This window comes from Diadema antillarum, unplaced genomic scaffold (genome assembly GCF_040938485.1).
Source record: "Diadema antillarum isolate AM-2024a unplaced genomic scaffold, OU_Dant_1.0 scf00000201, whole genome shotgun sequence".
NCBI classification, from domain to species: domain Eukaryota; kingdom Metazoa; phylum Echinodermata; class Echinoidea; order Diadematoida; family Diadematidae; genus Diadema; species Diadema antillarum.
Window position 1 is genome coordinate 3,293,343 of NW_027271090.1, and position 19,175 is coordinate 3,312,517.

General features: G+C 39.3%; 1 protein-coding gene across 1 annotated transcript; it reads left to right on the forward strand.

Moving 5' to 3' along the window:
• Positions 1–208: 208 nt before the first annotated feature.
• Positions 209–18,691, forward strand: LOC139723869 (uncharacterized). The gene is made up of 7 exons (XM_071635075.1): positions 209–797; positions 5,064–5,235; positions 7,753–7,934; positions 9,950–10,039; positions 13,689–13,904; positions 14,234–14,374; positions 17,251–18,691. The coding sequence occupies exons 1-7, from the start codon at positions 209–211 to the stop codon at positions 17,667–17,669; spliced, it is 1,809 nt and encodes a 602-aa protein (XP_071491176.1). The 3' UTR covers positions 17,670–18,691.
• Positions 18,692–19,175: the final 484 nt, after the last annotated feature.

Below are 19,175 nucleotides of genomic sequence, written 5' to 3' on the forward strand. Positions count from 1 at the left end.
ACTGCCAGTCCCGAGGACTTTGTTGTAACGGGAGTACACTGTAAGTGAATTAATATTGCAGTCTTTCCCAATTTATTCACATCAGTAGACTGTTGTTCTCTTCTATTTCAGATTTTATTGTTTGTGATGGATGGAGACAGAGAGCGTTCAAGCAGGTTGTGCTTAGAAGTAGACTTCACGTAATGGTGTAGAGGTATCAGTACTCATCATGACCGCATCCAACAGTAACCTCTCGCAGTTCCCCGTCGTTCACCATCTCAAGGTGGAGCAAGGCAGCAACGCAGACGCATCCTCAGTCATGGCCAGCAGCTTCATGCACGCCACCTCTTGCCTGAACGACACTCCATCCTCTGCCTTGGTGGAGCCGGATCCCCACTCTCTGCTCAGCTCCTCCCTGACCGTCCCGCAGTCCAGTCTGACCGTTAATGACGACGATGATCCAGTGGACGGCATGGACTCCATCGACGAGGCGGGAGACCTGAATGGGAGTGAGTTCTCCCAGCCGCTCGGGGACGATGTGGACACGATGGACGCCCTGTCCAGCCTAGCCTTCCAGCAGTCCAGCCTCTTCCTTGTGAACCTGCCCACGAGGACTCAAGCACCGCTGGGTGCACTGGGCAATACCACTGCCACCTTCATGCCAGTGTTGGTGCTGGGAGGGGGCATGCAGAAGGGAGGAGGAGACAATAACGTTCCCCAGCTGCTCAGGCTGCGAGATCTCGCCCATGCCAACTTAATCTGTGCCACACAGGAGAGCATTGCAAGAACTTACAATGCCTCTCCACCCAAACCTGCAGGTAGGTGTCATATCGAACTAAAAGAAGAAATCCACTCCAAAATTTTATGAATTTTATAAGAAAGAGGAAAGAAATTCCCTGCAGAACAGTGCAAAAATGATCATAATCGGATGAAAAATAAGGAAGTTATGACATTCTGAAATATGAACAATTTTTGGAAAACGCTTCTTGATCAGTCGTTATGAATATTAAAATCAGTAAAGTTGATGATGTCATGCTCTCACAAATTCTTATTCATTTCATTTACAGAAAATGACAGAAATCTCATATTTCGGCTGTATGAATATAAAATTTGCCTTAAAACCACCAAAAATAAGAATAAACAAATGTTACCTCTGATATATTTTGGTATGGGAACATGCTTGACCTGTATTAGCAAAAAATAACAATTTTCCCAAATTTCGCACATAACATACATGAAAAATTATTAGGGCATGACATCATCAACTCACTCATTTGAATATTCCTAAGGACTGGTCAAGAAATGTTTTCTGAACAAGTGTGAAATTTCAAAATTTCAAAATGTCATATCTTCCTTATTTCATTTCAAATATTTGTCATTTTGGAACATTCTGTTGGGATTTTTTTTTCTCTTTCTTTTGGAGTTTATTTTTTGGGTGGATTTCCTTTTTAATGGAGGACATGTTTTAATTGTCTGGTCAGTTTTGTTGCTGTTTTTTTTATTATGGTTTTTATAATTTTGCATAATATATTCAACTATCTTTAAGGAAGTGATATGTTTGGATACATCTGCTGAACAGATGTCATTGTGATTATTGTAATAATGATAAAATAGAGATAAAAGATTATAGTTATTTTTCATCACCATCATCATAGTCTGTGATGTCATTTAGAACTTTGTTTTAGCGCATAACAGAAGTACATCATCAATGTCTATCATTTAGTTTGAAAAATTGCAATAGATTTATTTTTTAAAAAGTAAGAAATAAAGACATTCTGCTCTTTACATTCAGCTTGACCAAATCCATTAAAAAAAACAGGAAAAGCATTGCCAGAGTGATCAGAGAGACAGTCTACTTAAATTACAGCATGGAAAAAAATTTCCAACTTGTCTATGTCCTTAAAAAAAAGAAGGAAATTGGTACTAGGCATTTTTCAGTATGATAAAGCTTTGTCAGCTGAAAACCTTTCAAGGATTCTCACAGGATTCAACCCAGTGGGGAAGTGAGGATTGATTAAGATTTGGTGAGGTGTACTTCATGGGAAAAAAAAATCTGTTTGGAAATACAGTATGTGACATAGAATAAGTACATAGATATGATACTGAAAAGTGTTGGTCAAGGTATATGAAAATAACAAAACAATTTTCTCTCCATTTGTTTTGGATTTTGATGAATTTTTCAATGTATGACCCAATCTGTGCTGTGCAGTATTGTAACCAAGCAACACATTATTTATTTCATTTACTTATGAATTTAGCATGATTGCTCTTAATTTTTTTCTTTCATTCACATACATGGTATTGATTCATTTTTATGCCTCCGCCACGTAGTGGTGCCGGAGGCATTATGTTTTCGGGTTGTCCGTCCGTCCGTCCGTACGTCCGTACGTCCGTACGTACGTCCGTACGTACGTCCGTACGTACGTCTGTACGTACGTCCGTACGTACGTCCGTCCGCTTTCGTTTACGCGATAACTTGAGTAATATTTACTGGAATTTTACCAAACTTGGTCCAAGTATGAAGTATGATGGGGCAATGATTTGATTAGATTTTAGGTGAAATCGGCAAAAGGTCAAAGGTCAAAGGTCAAGGTCAAATCATGAAATTTATCCGTTTACGCGATAACTCAAGACTGTATGGAGTAAATTTCACCAAACTTTGTTGGAGGATGATGTATGATGGGACAATTACTTGATTAGTTTTTCAGTGAAATCGGACAGAGGTCAAAGGTCAAAGATCAAGGTCAAATCCTAAAATTTATCTGTTTACGTGATAACTCAAAACTGGATGAAGCAGCTTTCACCAAACTTGGTCCAAGGATGATGTATGATGGGACAATTAGTTGAGTAGATTTTAGTGACATTGACAAGAGGTCAACGGTCAAAAGGTCAAGGTCAAATGCTAATAATGTTGCTATTTCCCCCATATCTATGCAATGCCCGCAGTTATTTTTTTGAAACTTAGTGTAGACATGTACTACTGCATAAAGATTCTCCAGAGAGAGTTTCATGTCATAAGGTTAAAGGTCAAAAGGTCAAAGGTTAGGTGAAAATGTTGCAATATCACATTTCTCACAAATGGTTCAATGTATCTTCATGGAACTTGGTACATATGCATGTACTGACTGGCAGGGATTATCTAGGGAATTTAGGGGTCATGGGTCAATAGTCAGGGGTCAAAGGTCAAGGTCAACTCCTCAAAATGTTACTATTTCCCTCATATATGCAATAATTGCATTATTAGTTTTAAATTTTAATATATTTACATGTATTACTTAATGGAGATTCTCTTGGAAGTTTCCAGCCAGAAGGTCAAAGGTCAAAGGTTAAGGGTCACAGGTTAGGTTTAAATGAAAAAAAAGATATATTTTGTACTGTAATTACACTCTTTCTTCATACCTTGAAAATTATACTCAGTGCATAAACTTATAATAAGGTCGGTCAGAAGTCAAGTAAAAATTTTCAATTCCCCAAATATGTGTACCTGTACTCTTAAATAGACAATTATAGCAAACCCAGTTCGTGGAAAGTGAACATTCAAGATATTTCTGATAAACCTGTTATTTCGATATTTTGCCAGTTATGTGAAACTGTCATCACACATTGTGAAGACATTGTACTATACACATATTGGGAGAATCATGCATTATGGCGGAGGCATCAGTCGCCGTAGCGACATTTCTAGTTTATTATTTGTTCAAAATGCCGTCAATAGACATTTTAGTGTCAATGTACACGGTGGAGGGGAGAAGCCAGGACAGGAAAAGGCCCCCAATATAAACTGAATTCATGTATTAGAAGAAGTTTAGGACCATGATTATTATGGTATGTCCCTGTTCCAAAACTCAGCCATTTGAGTATGAAAAATCAGTCTTTCCGAACTATGTTTGAGTTTACATTTTTGTAAATACGTGTTTATGGGTAAATAAGCCAATTTGGAGTTTCTAGTCAGCTCATGTGCTGATGAATCTTACAAATGATCTTACTTTTTTCTCAATTTGTTTAGGCACTTCACTCATTTTAAAAGTAACAAAATGCATAAGCTTGCATGACGTAACAATTTATGGAATTCATCAGTCATGATCAATAAAGGATGGACTCGCATATACCAGGCGACCAGAATAGTCCATTAATAACAGTTTTGGGAAATCCTCCATTTTATTACTTTGCATTGAATGCATCAACAGTCTTTTTTGTTGATATTGCCTAATGCCCTTTTTGCTGTCAGACGGATGTGCTGGCAAGCAGCATTTATAAGGATAACTTGATTAATCATTACATCACAGATGCTTATCTCAGTGAATTTAAAAACTGACATATCCAGTTGGTTCAAATTACCCTTTTCAGCTCATGCGCAAAGTGGAACACCGAACTGGCTTATTGAAATACAGCTATATATGTGCAATATTTCATACTACAGTCGTGTTGCATTGCTCTGTTTTAAAGTCACACAATTCTTAGTCACTTGTTTTTGACTGAAAATACTGCACAAGTTGAAACTATGGTACAAATCATTTTGCATGCAAAGTCAACTTCAGTGAAATTCTTTTGTTTATAATAATTTTGCAGACAAGTAATTCTATATTTATACATGTTGTTGTATGCCAATTCTGTAGAGTGTGATATTCATGAAAATGTCCACACCAGGAAATACTTGATTCTAGCAGTAAGAGCCCAGAATCGGAGGCATATCATCAGACAGAACTGGCAGTTGTTGTCTTTCGCAGACATGGCTCCAATATGAAATGAAGCCCTACAACACGACCGTGCGTCTAACACCACCGATTGTTCTGAAAAGTTATAGAAACGGAAGGCTAAACTATGCAGGATAAATGTGGATATGGACAGTGATTGGTGTCTGCAGTCATATAACTGAATACTTATATGCCGAGATGGACATGTGTTATGATGGTGAAGTATGCATTCTGCTTGCTTCTTCGTTTTATGGCTTCCTGGGTTTTTTTTCCACCATATGTAACATGCAAGTTTGACGGGGGCACATAGGAGAGATGTTTAGTGTGTTCATTGTAAAAATATCCGCCAAAGAGTGTCATAATTGCTTCAAATTTCATTGCGAAATCCAGAAAAGCGGGAATTCAAGTGCGAGGAGTGTGGGAGGAACTTCAAGTCGGCGAGCCACTACCGCTACCACATGGAAACCCACAAGGGCAACAAGATGCTCAAGTGTCCTGTGAATGGCTGCAATAGGAGCTTCTCGTGGCCTGCCAATCTCAAGTACCACATCAGGACACATGCGTGAGTTGCTGTATTCTCCTAGCTTGACATGCTGATTGTTACAAACAAGGACTACAATTTGTGTAGATGTGTATTTGTTGTAGAGCCAAATTTACTGGTTTGCAAACCTGCTTTTACAAGTTTGCAGCACTCGTGTCAACAGTTTGGATGGCCATTGATTATCATTCCGAGACTACAGTATGTCCAAAAAAAAAAAATTACAATCCACTTTTCGCACTGATAACACCCAATATGACTAAACTGTCTAAATGCTACTTCAGAGTCTTAAAATATAACATCTTAGCTCTATTTTGCAGAAAACCCCATTTGATTTGGTTAAGCAGTCACAGAGAAATGTGGATTGTTGTAAAGCATGTCATGAGTCTGATTCTTCCAAGTTTAGCACTTGGATGCTCTTGGAAATGCAAATTAATGTGTGAACACAATAGACAGAACTTGGAGGGAAGAGATTTCTGACATGCTCTACAAAATTCCTCTTTTCTCTTTGACCCCTGAAGCAAATCGAATGGGCTTTTCTGTAAGATGTGGGCAATGAGTTATTGTTTCATACCATGAAATTGCATTTGGATTGATTCACTATTCTTAAAGCTACCGTTGCGGAGGACACCGTTGTTATTTTTTGGGGGGACATACAGTACTGTAAAACGAGGAATATTCGTGTGCATTTTAATTTCGCGAATTTCACAAGCGCCAAGATTCGTGAAATCAAAATGCACGCTTAAGTTCTTGTCTACACTATATGCATTGAATGCCAGAGGCAATCTGCAAAAATTTCATGCCGTGAAAAAGGCCGTTCGCTCCAATTTGCGAATATTTCATGCCGCGAATATATCATGTTTATTGGACAGACTCGGCATACCTTTCATTGCCTTTGATCAAAATGTTTTGATAGTCCTCAACTCTTTATGATATGTTAGGATATTCAAGAGATTGCAGCCTCAGGTTGCAAAGTTGTAGGTCCCCCATTTGCACAACAGACAGCCTCTTGTAGGTTAATGTTGTAGGGACATCAACAGTTATAAAGTTAGAGGTATAATGACTAATGTAAAAGTTGAATGATGCTAAATTCCACTTCGAATAATATAGAACTACATTATCACAATGTACTCTGCATGTGCTATTGTGGGGATTGAATTCCCATTTATTTCATCAACCTTTTCTGGGGAGGGGGAAGGAGAGGGGTGCTTGGTGGATGAGGGAACTACAGTACTTTTCAAATAAAAAAGATCAGATCACATCGTACTACAGGCTGTTGTCTGTTTTTTGTGGCAGTCACACAAATAGGAGCCTCTTTGGCAGTGTATTACTGAGGGAGTCATTTCCATGCAGAAAGCATGGATGCAATTAGCTGCTGTTTTAAAGTTGATTGACATATCCACGGGTTTCTCATCTTTGCTTTTACTCTCTCTTCATTGGCTGCTAATGTGTACACAAGATCATGCCTAGGGTTTGTGCTGCATTTTGATCCATCATTAATTGTCGAGAAAATATCAGCAATGTTTGCATGGCTAGATTAGAATTGATGTCCACTTATTGTTGCCTTGCAGCGAGTGTACCTCAGGCTCCATTACTCATATAGCATGAGATGTGGTTGTAATCATAGTCATTACCGAGATGTGGCAATCAAACATGTACTCAATGCCATGATGTTGAATAATACATACTGTACCTTTATTCACTGTACCTTAGAACATTATGAAGATGATATTGATGGTGATGATGATGGCTGATGATAGAATAATAATCATTATGGTAATAATAATAATAATAATAATACCAGTAATACTAACATTAATGATAATGATAATTATATTAACAATGATTAAAGTGATATTGATTGTGGTCTTTATGATTATAGTAATTATCATCATCATCATCAGTCTTACTACTAAGACAACTACTACTACCACTGTTCTCTGTACACCAATATTTGTTATCTGACAAATACTGTCTAATGACCAATGTTATATGCTGCTGTAGGATGTAGAGCAATGAATGTTCCCTGATATTGGTGTATTGTTGATTTATAAATGATCAGTCCCACAACTGGTGTAAGACAGATTGAAATTGGGATTTGTTGCTCAATGTGCAGTTGGGTATTGGATTATGAAATGTCAATTCTATTATGACAAATCAACATCAGATGTCCATAAGTATTTGTGAAACATTGGTGATGATCCTTGTTGTGAGAGGAACCATGGGAGTGATGACAGAATAGTAGAATACTTTCATGCTTCTACATGGTAGTGGACTTAAGCAAGCTGTGATACTTACAGTTGAAGTCAATGAAAATTGGTACCAGTAATTTCATATCTTGGCAAAGTAGCTCAGATTTACGGTTGAATTGTGGTTATGGTCATATCATTGGAATAGGGTTGAATATACCTGGTATAGTAACTTCAAAATCAGTATAAAAATTAGCAGGTGTTACAATGTGAAAGGCTCTACAATGAACCTGTGGGATACAAGTAGTCTTCTTCGGTAACAGTGAGATCTTATTTGTTCTTTTGAAAGCAGGAATGACCGTCCATATTCCTGTGGCATCCAGGGCTGCGGGAAGACTTTCTTCACTGTCCAGGCCCTCAAAGTTCACATGCGGATCCACACGGGCACGAAGCCCTTCAAGTGCACGCATGATGGCTGCGACAAGAGCTTTACCACAGCTGGAAACCTCAAGAATCACATACGTACACACACAGGTGAGGTGCTGCCACACGTGGGGTAATAGCATTTTAAGTTATACCAGTGTACCAGTGTTGAGTATAATGAATGAGTTAAGTCATGCACCCATAACAAGTGTTCCTGTATGGACACACACACACAAAAAAAAGAAAATCCCTTGAAGTCTTGTGCATACAACTGTGCCAAGTTGCAGTAAAGAAGGGAGATTTTTGAAGATCAGACCTGCCAAGTCTCACACCTCTGGCTTGAGACTAACGCATCAGCGCCCCATCTCATGCTCACACGCCCAGTATCCATTTTCTCACTCCTCCGGGCGCAGCAAAGGGAAAAAAAAGACCGCAATTTTTAAAAAGACGACATTTTATTCTCAGACAACCAGTTTATTTATAAAAATCATGAGATTTGGTACATACTTTCAATGCAATTTCATTAACAAAATTGCCTACAGGTATGCCCCAAATCTCATAATTTCATATCCCAAATTAAAAAATTTCCCTACCACACATAGGAGGGGCCCCTGCCCCCCTCCCACACCCTCCCTCTGCTCAGTTGCTTCACTCCCTCGCAAGGTCTCACTCCCAGCCACTTCACAAAACTTGGCATCTCTGGAAGATACATCATCGACGATGTGTTTTTGATCTTAAATATGTGGCAATATTGTATGGACTCTGCATGCCTGGGTTGAAAGAAAACAAACAAACAAACACAAATTTTTTTACTGTATTATTTTTGAACATTTCTTGTTTTCTTTTCATCATTTGCTTAAGATTTAAAGCACATTCCTAATACTTAGTGTACTCATGCTGAAGTACCTGCTCATCCTATGAGCTTTACTTGGTCTTGAAAATCAGGTTATGTGGGACCGTTTCTGTGGTTAAAATGTCATAGATTGCTCCACTAAATGTAGTCTCTTCAGTCACTCTCAATACAAAGGAGAATTCAGTATGACTGGTTTCACATCTCATTTGAAAAAAAAAAATAGATAAAACAACGAAAAAGATAAGTGTAGTTGGTTCTTTGTACAACCACTTGACAATTATGTCTGATGTTCAATACTGTGTGCCAATCATGAGATCTGCCAAAGTTTGTTACCAGTATTTACATTAGAAACAGTCTCTTTTTTAAAAATAACAGATGGAAACAAGGAAGGTAACCAGGGCCCCATTTCGTAAAAGATGTTAGGATAGCAACTCTTGCTGGAATGACAACTTCCCATAGCAACAGCCAATCAGGAAGCTGGATTCTTGTTGTTACCATGACAATTGCCATTCCAGCAAGAGTTGCTATCAATCATACCAACTTTTTATGAAATGGGACCCAGAAGTCATTGCCAAATTATTATCTGAAAAAAAAAAAATCAGGAAAGATATGGGATATTTTCACATGCTACACTGATCCTTGATTGCTACCTTCAGACAGAATGTTGATGATATTCAGTTATTTTTCAAAATATGAATCAAAGCGGGTCATGTAATAATCAATTACTAATGCCTTTCATAGATGATGAATCAGGGTGGTCCACAACTTGAAATTTTAGCATGTTGCAAGCTCAGAATCTGAGAATATTGCAGAAATTGAATATGCGCGGAGCGCACACGATGATTACGTAGTACGCAATATTTTGCTGCTTATCTCTCTTTGTGCTGCTTACATTCAATGTTCTCTCTCATGTTTTGCACACAAATATCTAAAGTACCTGGTAGTTTGATGTTTCTTATGTTATGCACATGTTTTGCACATTTTTGAATACTTTTACTTTGAGCTTGTTGCAAATTCTTGAGGATGTTGCATAGCATGTTGCTGGCTTTTTAGGATGTTGCACAAGAATTTTAGCATGTTGCAGCGACATGCTAAAACCCCTCATGGACCACCCTGATGAATGCTGCGATCTGTAATGAGATACACCTGTCACTTAAGCTTTGAAGTGAAAGTGTACTCTCTGTCATTAAAAAAAAAAGTAAAGCAATGGAAATTAAAGGAAATGGTGGCAGTAAAAGATTTATCCCTATGTGTGATGTTTGGTTTATGCCAGGTGAGAGGCCATTTGCTTGTGACTTTGAGGGCTGCACCCAGAGCTTTGCAGAGATGTCCAGTCTGAAGAAACACAAGCTGACCCACACAGGTATGACTAAACACAGATGGTCAGCTGTATTGGTTATTTATCTAGACAAGACCTCAATTTAAGCCATTTATTAGGAAAAGTAACAAAAAATCTTTCTTTTTTCAGTATCGCATCATATCTGAGGTCATAGGTGATTGCTAACATACATGTATTGTGTTGACATACAATTTTTATGTTCTAATGATATGATTGCTTGGAAGTCAACATGTGATTGGGCATTTACTTGCCAAGCAGAAATTACAGATAGTGATTAATAGTAAGCTAGTTACTGAAACACATGATGAATTTGGAACTGTCACAACATGTTTTTAACATGGAATTTGACAAAAGTACGAAAGTATGCCATCTTCTCGCCAGGATCCGTGTTACCACTAAACAGACCACTAGTTGCACTTTGCGCTTTGGAACAGTCCTATGCACTCTGTTATGTATGGCTCACAAATTTCAGACTGTCTCAGCAGTATGTAACTCCTACAAATAGCTTCATTGATTTGCATCGTTGTGTGTTCGTGATAGGTTAAAAGCGTGGTTGTATCAATTAGGGTTATATTCAGACCTGTTTAGTTCTTTTAAAAAAATAGTCCTTATTATTAAGGGCATTATTTACCATTTGCAGATGAAAAAACCCCAGCTTTAGTGCTGCAAAATAGTTCTAAAATGTGAATTAGGGATAGAAACAACCAATGTAAAAATGTTGATGAGTATAATCAATGGTAAGAATTTTTTAAATTGAAATGTGAACAATAGTTGAAATGAAATTGTTTATAGACTAAACTGTAAACAGTTATGGTTTATTGAGAAAGATATTGTTATCTAGACTCTCGATATTTTAGGCTTTTTTGCAAAGTTTTTATTTGGTAGGATGTTTTGTGATACAACTGGCCTACAAATATGCATCAAATGTGATAACTTGAATGCTTTTTAAGTCACTGTTCCCAATGGCAAACAATGCCTTTAATAAGAACTCTTCTAGAAACATTGAGAAATGAATTGTGATATATGCAGGAAGCTCGTATTAAACTTGTATGAATTTAGTATCTAACCAATATACAACAAACCAGAACTAGAGTTGATAAACATGCTCTTAATGGACAACAGCCAGCATCAAAAGCCAATAGAGTACAGTTATCAGATATCAGCTATTGCAATCAGTGTACAGGAAATACATTTCCCTTTTCACTTCAGGGATGGCTCAAAATGATGTGTATGTGGTCTGCAGTTGAGCTAATTTCCTGAGGAAGCAAAACTGTGCTACTGTCATACTGTGGTCATTTCTGTGGCATTTCAGTACAGTTCGGGTGTGATGCATTTCTTGCCAGCACATTTGTTTAGATTCATTACATGTACTTGCCCTGACAAATGACTGATGTTGAACACTTAATTGCTCTGTGTGTCTATTTGACCATGTTATCAGAGAACATGTAAGAATTTCTTGTGAAGTAGTAGTACAGTGGACTCCCGTTATAACGAAGTCCTCGGGACCGGCAGTTTTCTTTCGTTATATCGAAATTTCGTTATAACTGAACAAATAAAGAATAAAAGAACATAGAGCTGATGATGTTCTGGCCTGAATTTTTACTTCGTTGTAACCGGAATTTCGTTATAACTGTGTTCGTTATAACGGGAGTACACTGTGTACAGTCAAACAAGAATATGATGTTGAGTCCTGTAATATTATGCAATGCATATGTTGCCCAAGATTACCTCCTAATACGCAAGTAATTGAGTCACACAATTTTGCATTAGACCATAATACATGTTATACGCTCTTTGCTGGAAGTCTCTTTTGGTTGTCTGTAGCTGGGCTTGCTTGCCAAGAAAGTCTGTGATTTCACATCACTAATGATAGCATCATGGCAGTTTTGTGTAAATGCCTCTGATCAGCCCCATCTGATGATAACATGGGTCCAGATCACGTGGGAGCTGGAGGCTGACCTTTCGTGACATTTATTGTCTCGGTTTATAATCCCGCAGGAAGAGGTAGGAAGCTGGGATCATACATCTGTCGTTAGATGAGAACATGCGGGAACCATAGATATTGGATGTCTCCCATCAGTCCCCTTGTTATAGCTGCCAATGAATGTTCAGGCTTCATCCCAGGGTCGCGAGACCAAGTCTGTAGCATCTAGGAAACATAACCACATATTGGAATGATTTCCTCCCAGGGGGAAAAAGACAGGGGGACTGCAGGAGACAGGGGTGCTTTCGAGAAAGTAATTGGATGGATGATATAGAGACCTCCCAACCATTCCGAATTTGGAGGAAAGAATCTGAATTTTGACCATTTCCAGTTCTTGTTTCAGAAGGAGTTTCCTATTTTTCTTGATGATTGTACTATATTATTATACTCCTGTGGGAACTGCTCTTTCTTTCCTACTTTTTGGCCAAATCAACCCCATTTTTCAGTAAGAAAGGTTAGGAGGTCTGTATGATACAATGACACAAGTCTAGCCTCCCCATCTTTGTCTTATTAAAATGCCCCACTTCAACGTGCACCATTTGTTTATACAGAAAAGTAAAATCTTGACTGTACCACGTGTCTTACAAATCCATTATGTATAAAGTGTCCTGAAAGTTTCAAGTATAGTATTGAGTTCTAAAATGCAGATTATCACTTAAAGATATTTAATGCTTGTGAGAGACTTACTATTTGCTGTTCCCTTTGGATTCTCATCTTCGATATGAAGAGATACATGAAATGAAGTCAATTATGTGTGTAATCATGTTGTCCTTTCAAGTAAGAGTAAGTAAAAAACTCTGTCCCTCAGATAAGACATTAGATAGAGGTCCCTGTGTGAGTGAGTCATGACTCACATATGTAAAAGAGCCAACTTCACTTTCTGACAAAAGGCAGTTTGCAAACCTGCTGAAGTTGTATGTCCCACTTAGCTCCACCAAAAACAAACAACAAATGGAAACAAAAATGAAACAAGAGCAAACAAGCAAATGATGTCAGTTCCCGAGGTTCGCTCCAGGTGTCTAGCGATATTCAGCAAATGGGTTTAATTTCCCTACATTGTACCATAAGTGCAAACACGGAACAGTTCTTCGGTTTTTCTATTGTTATTATAATTTTGGAAGAAGGATGGACATGCAACTTGAGGGTCACTGTGTTTTGTCTAAAGATCTCATTTTCCAGCCAGAATTTTAGTTTGGAGTCTCAGGTGATACTATAATATTGAAAGAAGTATAAGAATAAGTAAGTAGTGACCTACATGAAGTGACAGGGGAGACAGGCTAGAGATTAAGGTTTAAACGTCACTGAAACTTACCTGAGAAATTATTTTTTTTTTTGTCATAACTTCCACAATAAATGTCCAATGGTAATCCTCATTTTCTGTGATAGATAGCTGTTCGTTTGAAATTATTTCATGTGAGCCAAGAGAGTTACTAATCAATCGGCAATGTCAGTGGTTAAGATAAATCTTCATTTAAAAATGGATGAAGGGACCTCCTTGACAGACACGGGTGACTTTATGAAAAGTCTGAGGCATTCCTGTCAACTTCATGTCAACTTCATGTCAGACCATTTTTTTTTACTTTGTTTGTTTGACTTTTCTGTAATGTTCAGTTTATCCACTCTTGAGATATGTCATCCAGTGCCATTAATCTTGCACAAACTGATTTTTCTTTCCCAAATGTCTGTTAGGTGAGAAGCCCTATGAGTGTGAGATTTGTGGGCGTGTCTTCACCCAGAGCGCCAGCCGTAACACCCACAAGCGGCGCCACCACAGCAGCCTGTCAGACAGCAAGGTGTCACCCATGCTCGACGGTGAGGCCGACATCATGGGAGAGGGGCTGACATCAAAGGGACGGGTTAGCAGCAGCAGGCATCATGCAAACCACAAGTCTCGGTTCAGTATAGGTAAGTCAAATTCTTCGGCAGTACATGGAAAATGCAAAGACTCCAACAAACCTGAGAATCTCGTAAATGGGAGATTCTCCTGCATGGACCTCCTAGCAAATTAAAGACTCTGATTGTGCGAGTATGAGAAAATGTTAAGCTCGAGAGTGCACATCACAAGCTCGAAGAGCAATGTACCATGCAACTGGGGTCCAGGGCCTGCTTAAAGCCACAATTTACCATTTGCAGCTGAAAATATATATTTCATGCAGTTGAGTTACTTTTGCCATCATCATTGTCACATATCTCTCCACTTTGATTGTTTGTTCTCATTTCTTTTCCCTGTACAGAGCGTCTGAAGGACAGTGTGCCAGACACCAACATCAGCCAGGCCATCACCGGTATTGACTCCAATGAAGTCCCCTCTGCAGCAGCAACGTGCACTGCTGATGGCTCAGATGATATATCACTCTCACACTCACTCTTACCAGGTAGCGTCACTTCAGCACCCTTCCCCTGACCCAACTCTTAAAGGGAAATTCCATCCTGATATCGTATTGTTTCATATGGAAACAGGAAAATCAGCAGACTAAATCAGTGGAAATTTAGGGGGTAAAATGCAGACACACACACCGAAAAAGCTTTGAACTGTAAAAGTTTAGAATATAAAATGGCAGCCCTGTGTGTGTGTCAAGGTGTTGAGCTGCTCTCTATTCGGTTCACACACTGAAGTTTACCAGTTTTTATTTTTCTCTCAAAAAATGTTTTATCCTGGCTTGTTCTTGGTATATGATGACAGTAATTTTGTGTTTGCATGTCCATATCGGCACATAAATTCTGTTTGTGCCCAATATTTGAGCAAAATGAAAATAAGGGAAATTTTGTGTACAAAACAATTGAGAGCTTCTCAACGCCTTCATCACACAGAGCTGCCAATTTGTCTCACTCTCTAAACTTTAACAATTCGTAACTCTTTGTTATCAATTTTTCCTCCTTAATTTTTCACTGATTTACCCCTCTTATTTTTCTGTTTCATACAAAGCAACATAATGTTGGGGGATTTCCCTTTAACATGTCTACATACAGTCTTTGTCATAAAAGACATTTTGTTTGCTGGCAAAACTTCCAGTTTATGAACTCCTGCCCTCTGATATTAAAGCCTTACAATCGTGGCGAGTGGTATGTGCGGCACAGAGACGAACGCAACACGCTGCCTCTCCCATTCTGTATCAAATGTAGTGACCCCGATTGAGAATAGCGCTGGCTCAATGGGTCAGCGAACAGCACTCTAGACTACAAGAGTTCTGTGCTACAAATCTCCTGACCCAAAATGGCTGTCCGAGCGAGCCATGAGAGCTTCCGAATGGACGCACACTCTCAGTGTGCATGCGCATGAAGAGAGGCCAAAAGAGCCACGCGTCTTCTGGCCTCTCTCCTCCAATCACCGCAGCTGGCGGTCACAATGTTTGTGTATGATGCGTACACACACACGCACACACACACACACACACATGTGTCTCAGTGGCAGCATTGTCCGACACGTCTATGGATATAGCACTGAGTCTGGCATTGCACATTTGCATGCACAAACTTTGGTCGTTCGGGAGTTTACGTACCATTAGGGATGACGATCGTCCGACTTTAAAGACTTCATCGTAACATTTAATTGTAAAGACATCATTGATGGCTAGAAATCATTCCTAATTATCGAGACAAACTTAGAATATTTTTGTAATACACCTAGGAAAAGGTGGGTAGTGTGAGATCCCTTACCACATTAAAATCAGTGTAAGACTTTTTTTTTAAGGCCTTTCACCCGAAGGGTGCCGGAGGCATTATGTTTTCTGGTAGTTTCTCATGTTCCAAATGAGCCATTCTGCCATCAAAATTTTTTTTTTCAAGTCTTTGGTAGTTAATGCTTGACACTGTGGTATGACAAGACAATTATGTGATTACTGGTAGGTTTCTCTCTTTCTTTCGAATTGTGGTAAATGGAGTTGCAAGTCATAATGCAGAAAAAGTAAAATGGACGTATGGATGCACTTTAATACAGGGATGCCAGTTTTCCGGCAATAGCCGGAATTCCGGCTTTTTCATATTTTGGTGTCCAATTTCCGGCTTCGTGATATTATTTCCGTCTGTGTGGGAAAGCCGGAAAACACAAGAAAGAAACAAAGAAAGAAGGAAAGAAAAACGAAAAAATATGATCATCTAAACTTACGGGACATTCACTTTCACGATTTCTGTAGTATGTTTCGCATATTCTTGGGCATGAGAATATCACAAAACGACTGTCATGCAAAACTAGCGCGATGTTGCTGCTGCTAGCTGGGACATGCAACACGTGCGATGATAGTGATCGAACAGTGTGAGGTGTTTCTATGCGATGTACTATGTGCGGTCGCGGTGCATGAATCATACTGCGCTCTCGCTATAGCTACAGCGCTGAGACGGTGTGGTCAGTCGATTGAGTCAGCTGAACGAAGCAAAACTACAGATTTTACGGCACTAGGACTTCTTTATTTTTGCTACAAATTCCTTTTTTTTCTAGAATACGACCACATTATTGTCTGGAAAGCGTTATACCAGCACGTGCGATCGCGATCGAACAACGTGTGGTGTTTCTAGGCAATGATGTACTACTAAAGTATATGTGCGGTGCATGGATCATGCTGTGCTCTCGCTATAGCTACAGCGCTGAGAGAGTATAGGTGAGTCGATCGAGTCAGCTGAACGAAGCAAAACTACGGAGTTTACGGCACTAGGACTTCTTTATTTTTGCTACAAATTCATTTCTCTGGATTAGATTTGAGGGAAGAAGAGCCCTCAGAAATGCTCAGATTGCACCAGAGAGCATCTAAGAACCCCAGAGCTTCAAGGGCCCTTGAGCGGGCCCTGGACCCTGGCCGAAGTGACTTCGCGCTCGAGCGCACATCAATTTTGTTCACAAAAAAAATTTCCGGCCCAAGAGCAATTTGCCACTGGCATCCCTGTTTAATACATAGTGGCAAATGATTTGTCACATGGTAGACCAAAGAGGTAGGTTGATGGACAAATGGGAAAATGTGTATGAAATTGTACTGCTCATTCAAGAAAGCAAGAGGTATAGAGCAGTTCACAAATGTTTTAGGCAAAGAATTTGAAAAATGAAATGGTGTGCATCTATAAAGCGTTAACATTATGAGACATAGCACAATGTGTAGACTGGTGTCAAGTGGCGTGCAAAATTTGTATGAATTGAGATAACCTTCCCTTGTGCATAAAAAATGTTAATCTGTATCTGGACCCACTGTGTGACAATTACAGAACCAATTACCATCATAGTTGTTGTTTTTCTTGTTTTGAATCTCCTCCTCCCAACACTCAGGACTAGGCCCCAGTGATGCTTCAGTACATGGCCCCCTGGAGAAATCTGATTCGCAGGACGAATCCTCAGGCTTTCATCTCTCTCAGCACCACCAGCACTCCATCCACAGCATGGTGAGTGGAACGCATCACCACCCTCATCACCACGGTGATGACGTGGAGGATCACCATCACCATCCCCATGGTGACGACCATCACCAACATCACCACCACCACCACCACCACCACCACCAGCCACCAGAGACGGACAGCATGGTGTATGAGGGACCGTCCCTGCTGCAGTCGGACCTGGACCACGCTGGTCCCCATGTGATGGGCGTGGCAGATGATCCTCCCTCTGTAGGCCAGGGGTTGCAGTATCCAGATGATATCTGGGGAGGACAAGAGTCACTGAGCAGACACATCATGGAGTGCACCTGACCAATGGCACAGCTGATTCTAACTTTATGATGAATGAAGTGTGCTAGTCACTACAAACAGAGATTTTTATACTTAGTGAAAACCTAAAGTAAAGGATGTAATTGTTTTAATGTCGATACATGTTCTCCCGTTCCATGAAATGGTTGCTTTTTATTTCTTTTTTTTTAAGTGTCCAGTAGTATTCTTGTGGAGACTCAATGAAGTTATTCTGCACATCTGTACAATGTGAGCAAGACATGAAAATACTTGTGAGACAAAGTTGAATTGAAATAAAAGCAGTAAATCAGTGATCTCGTGACTGAAACCTGACAACAAAGAAAAGAAAGTCAGACCGTAAGACTGTTGATAAATCGCCAAACATTGTGTCAGAAACCAACTCAAAAGTGCCATTATGGTCAAGCAATTGTGATACCACTTTTTCTAACACTCCTTAAATATAATAGCATTACCTTCAAGCAGAGTTCAGACAGAAATGTTTTCTCTGAAAAGAGGTGCACTCATTGGTATTTTGTGCTCTTAGCAGACATGGAATTTTCTACGAAAATGATGTCGCAATTTCTGTGTTTCTGCAGAGAAGCAGATTGACTTTGTAGCACTAGTAGACTTTCTTCCTGAGTTGTTGGAATGTGCAGGTGTCCCCCCTCCTTCCCATGAACGTGCATATACAAACTTTCCATAATACCTGTGTAAAAAGATGGAGAGGGGGCTACAAAGCAGCAAGGGTAGGAAAGACTGACATGACCAGTGGAGCTGATCAGTTGAGATGACCTGGGGGGTGTTTCATGAAACTTTTTGTCAGTGATTTACACCGACAACTGTTAAAAGCTACTGAAATCCTTGCGTCTGATGGGCTGATAGCAAATTTGTCGGTGAAAACCTCCGACGAACTCGTTGATGAAACGCCCCCCTGATGTTAGTGTATGGTTATGACCCATGAGGGTGACTTGTAAACAGATACCTGGTATTTACTGCTTCAAGATTCAGACTGCAAATTACTGACCCAGGATGATTCTGACTAGCATTGGTCAGGAGTTCTGGCATCCTGGTTGGAATCTCAGCTGGTCAATAATTTGACCTCATCAAAATTTACAGTTATCAAATTTTGTAATCTACCCAGCCATAACCCGCTCCCCCCCACCCCCCCCCCCCCCAAAAAAAAAAGAAAAGAAAAGAAAAATAAAGAAGTGAATTCCTCTTTGGATTTTGGTTATAAACTATATGAATAAATGAAATTTTAAAGGTGTTGAAGATAGACGTTGTAGACTTGATTCTAAACTATCAATTGCCAACAACAAAAATAAGGATAAAAGTGAGGAGAGCACCCAACATATGTTTCCAAGACCATCCATTCCAAATTTGATTTCCTTTTTCCTTTGCTCCACATGTTCTTTTCTTGTACTTTAGATACAGATTTTATACAAGTTATTGGTGGTAAAAAAAAAAATTACACCAAGGTTTATCATTCATTTGTTCTTTTTTTTGGGGGGGGGGGGGTAGGGAGGGGGT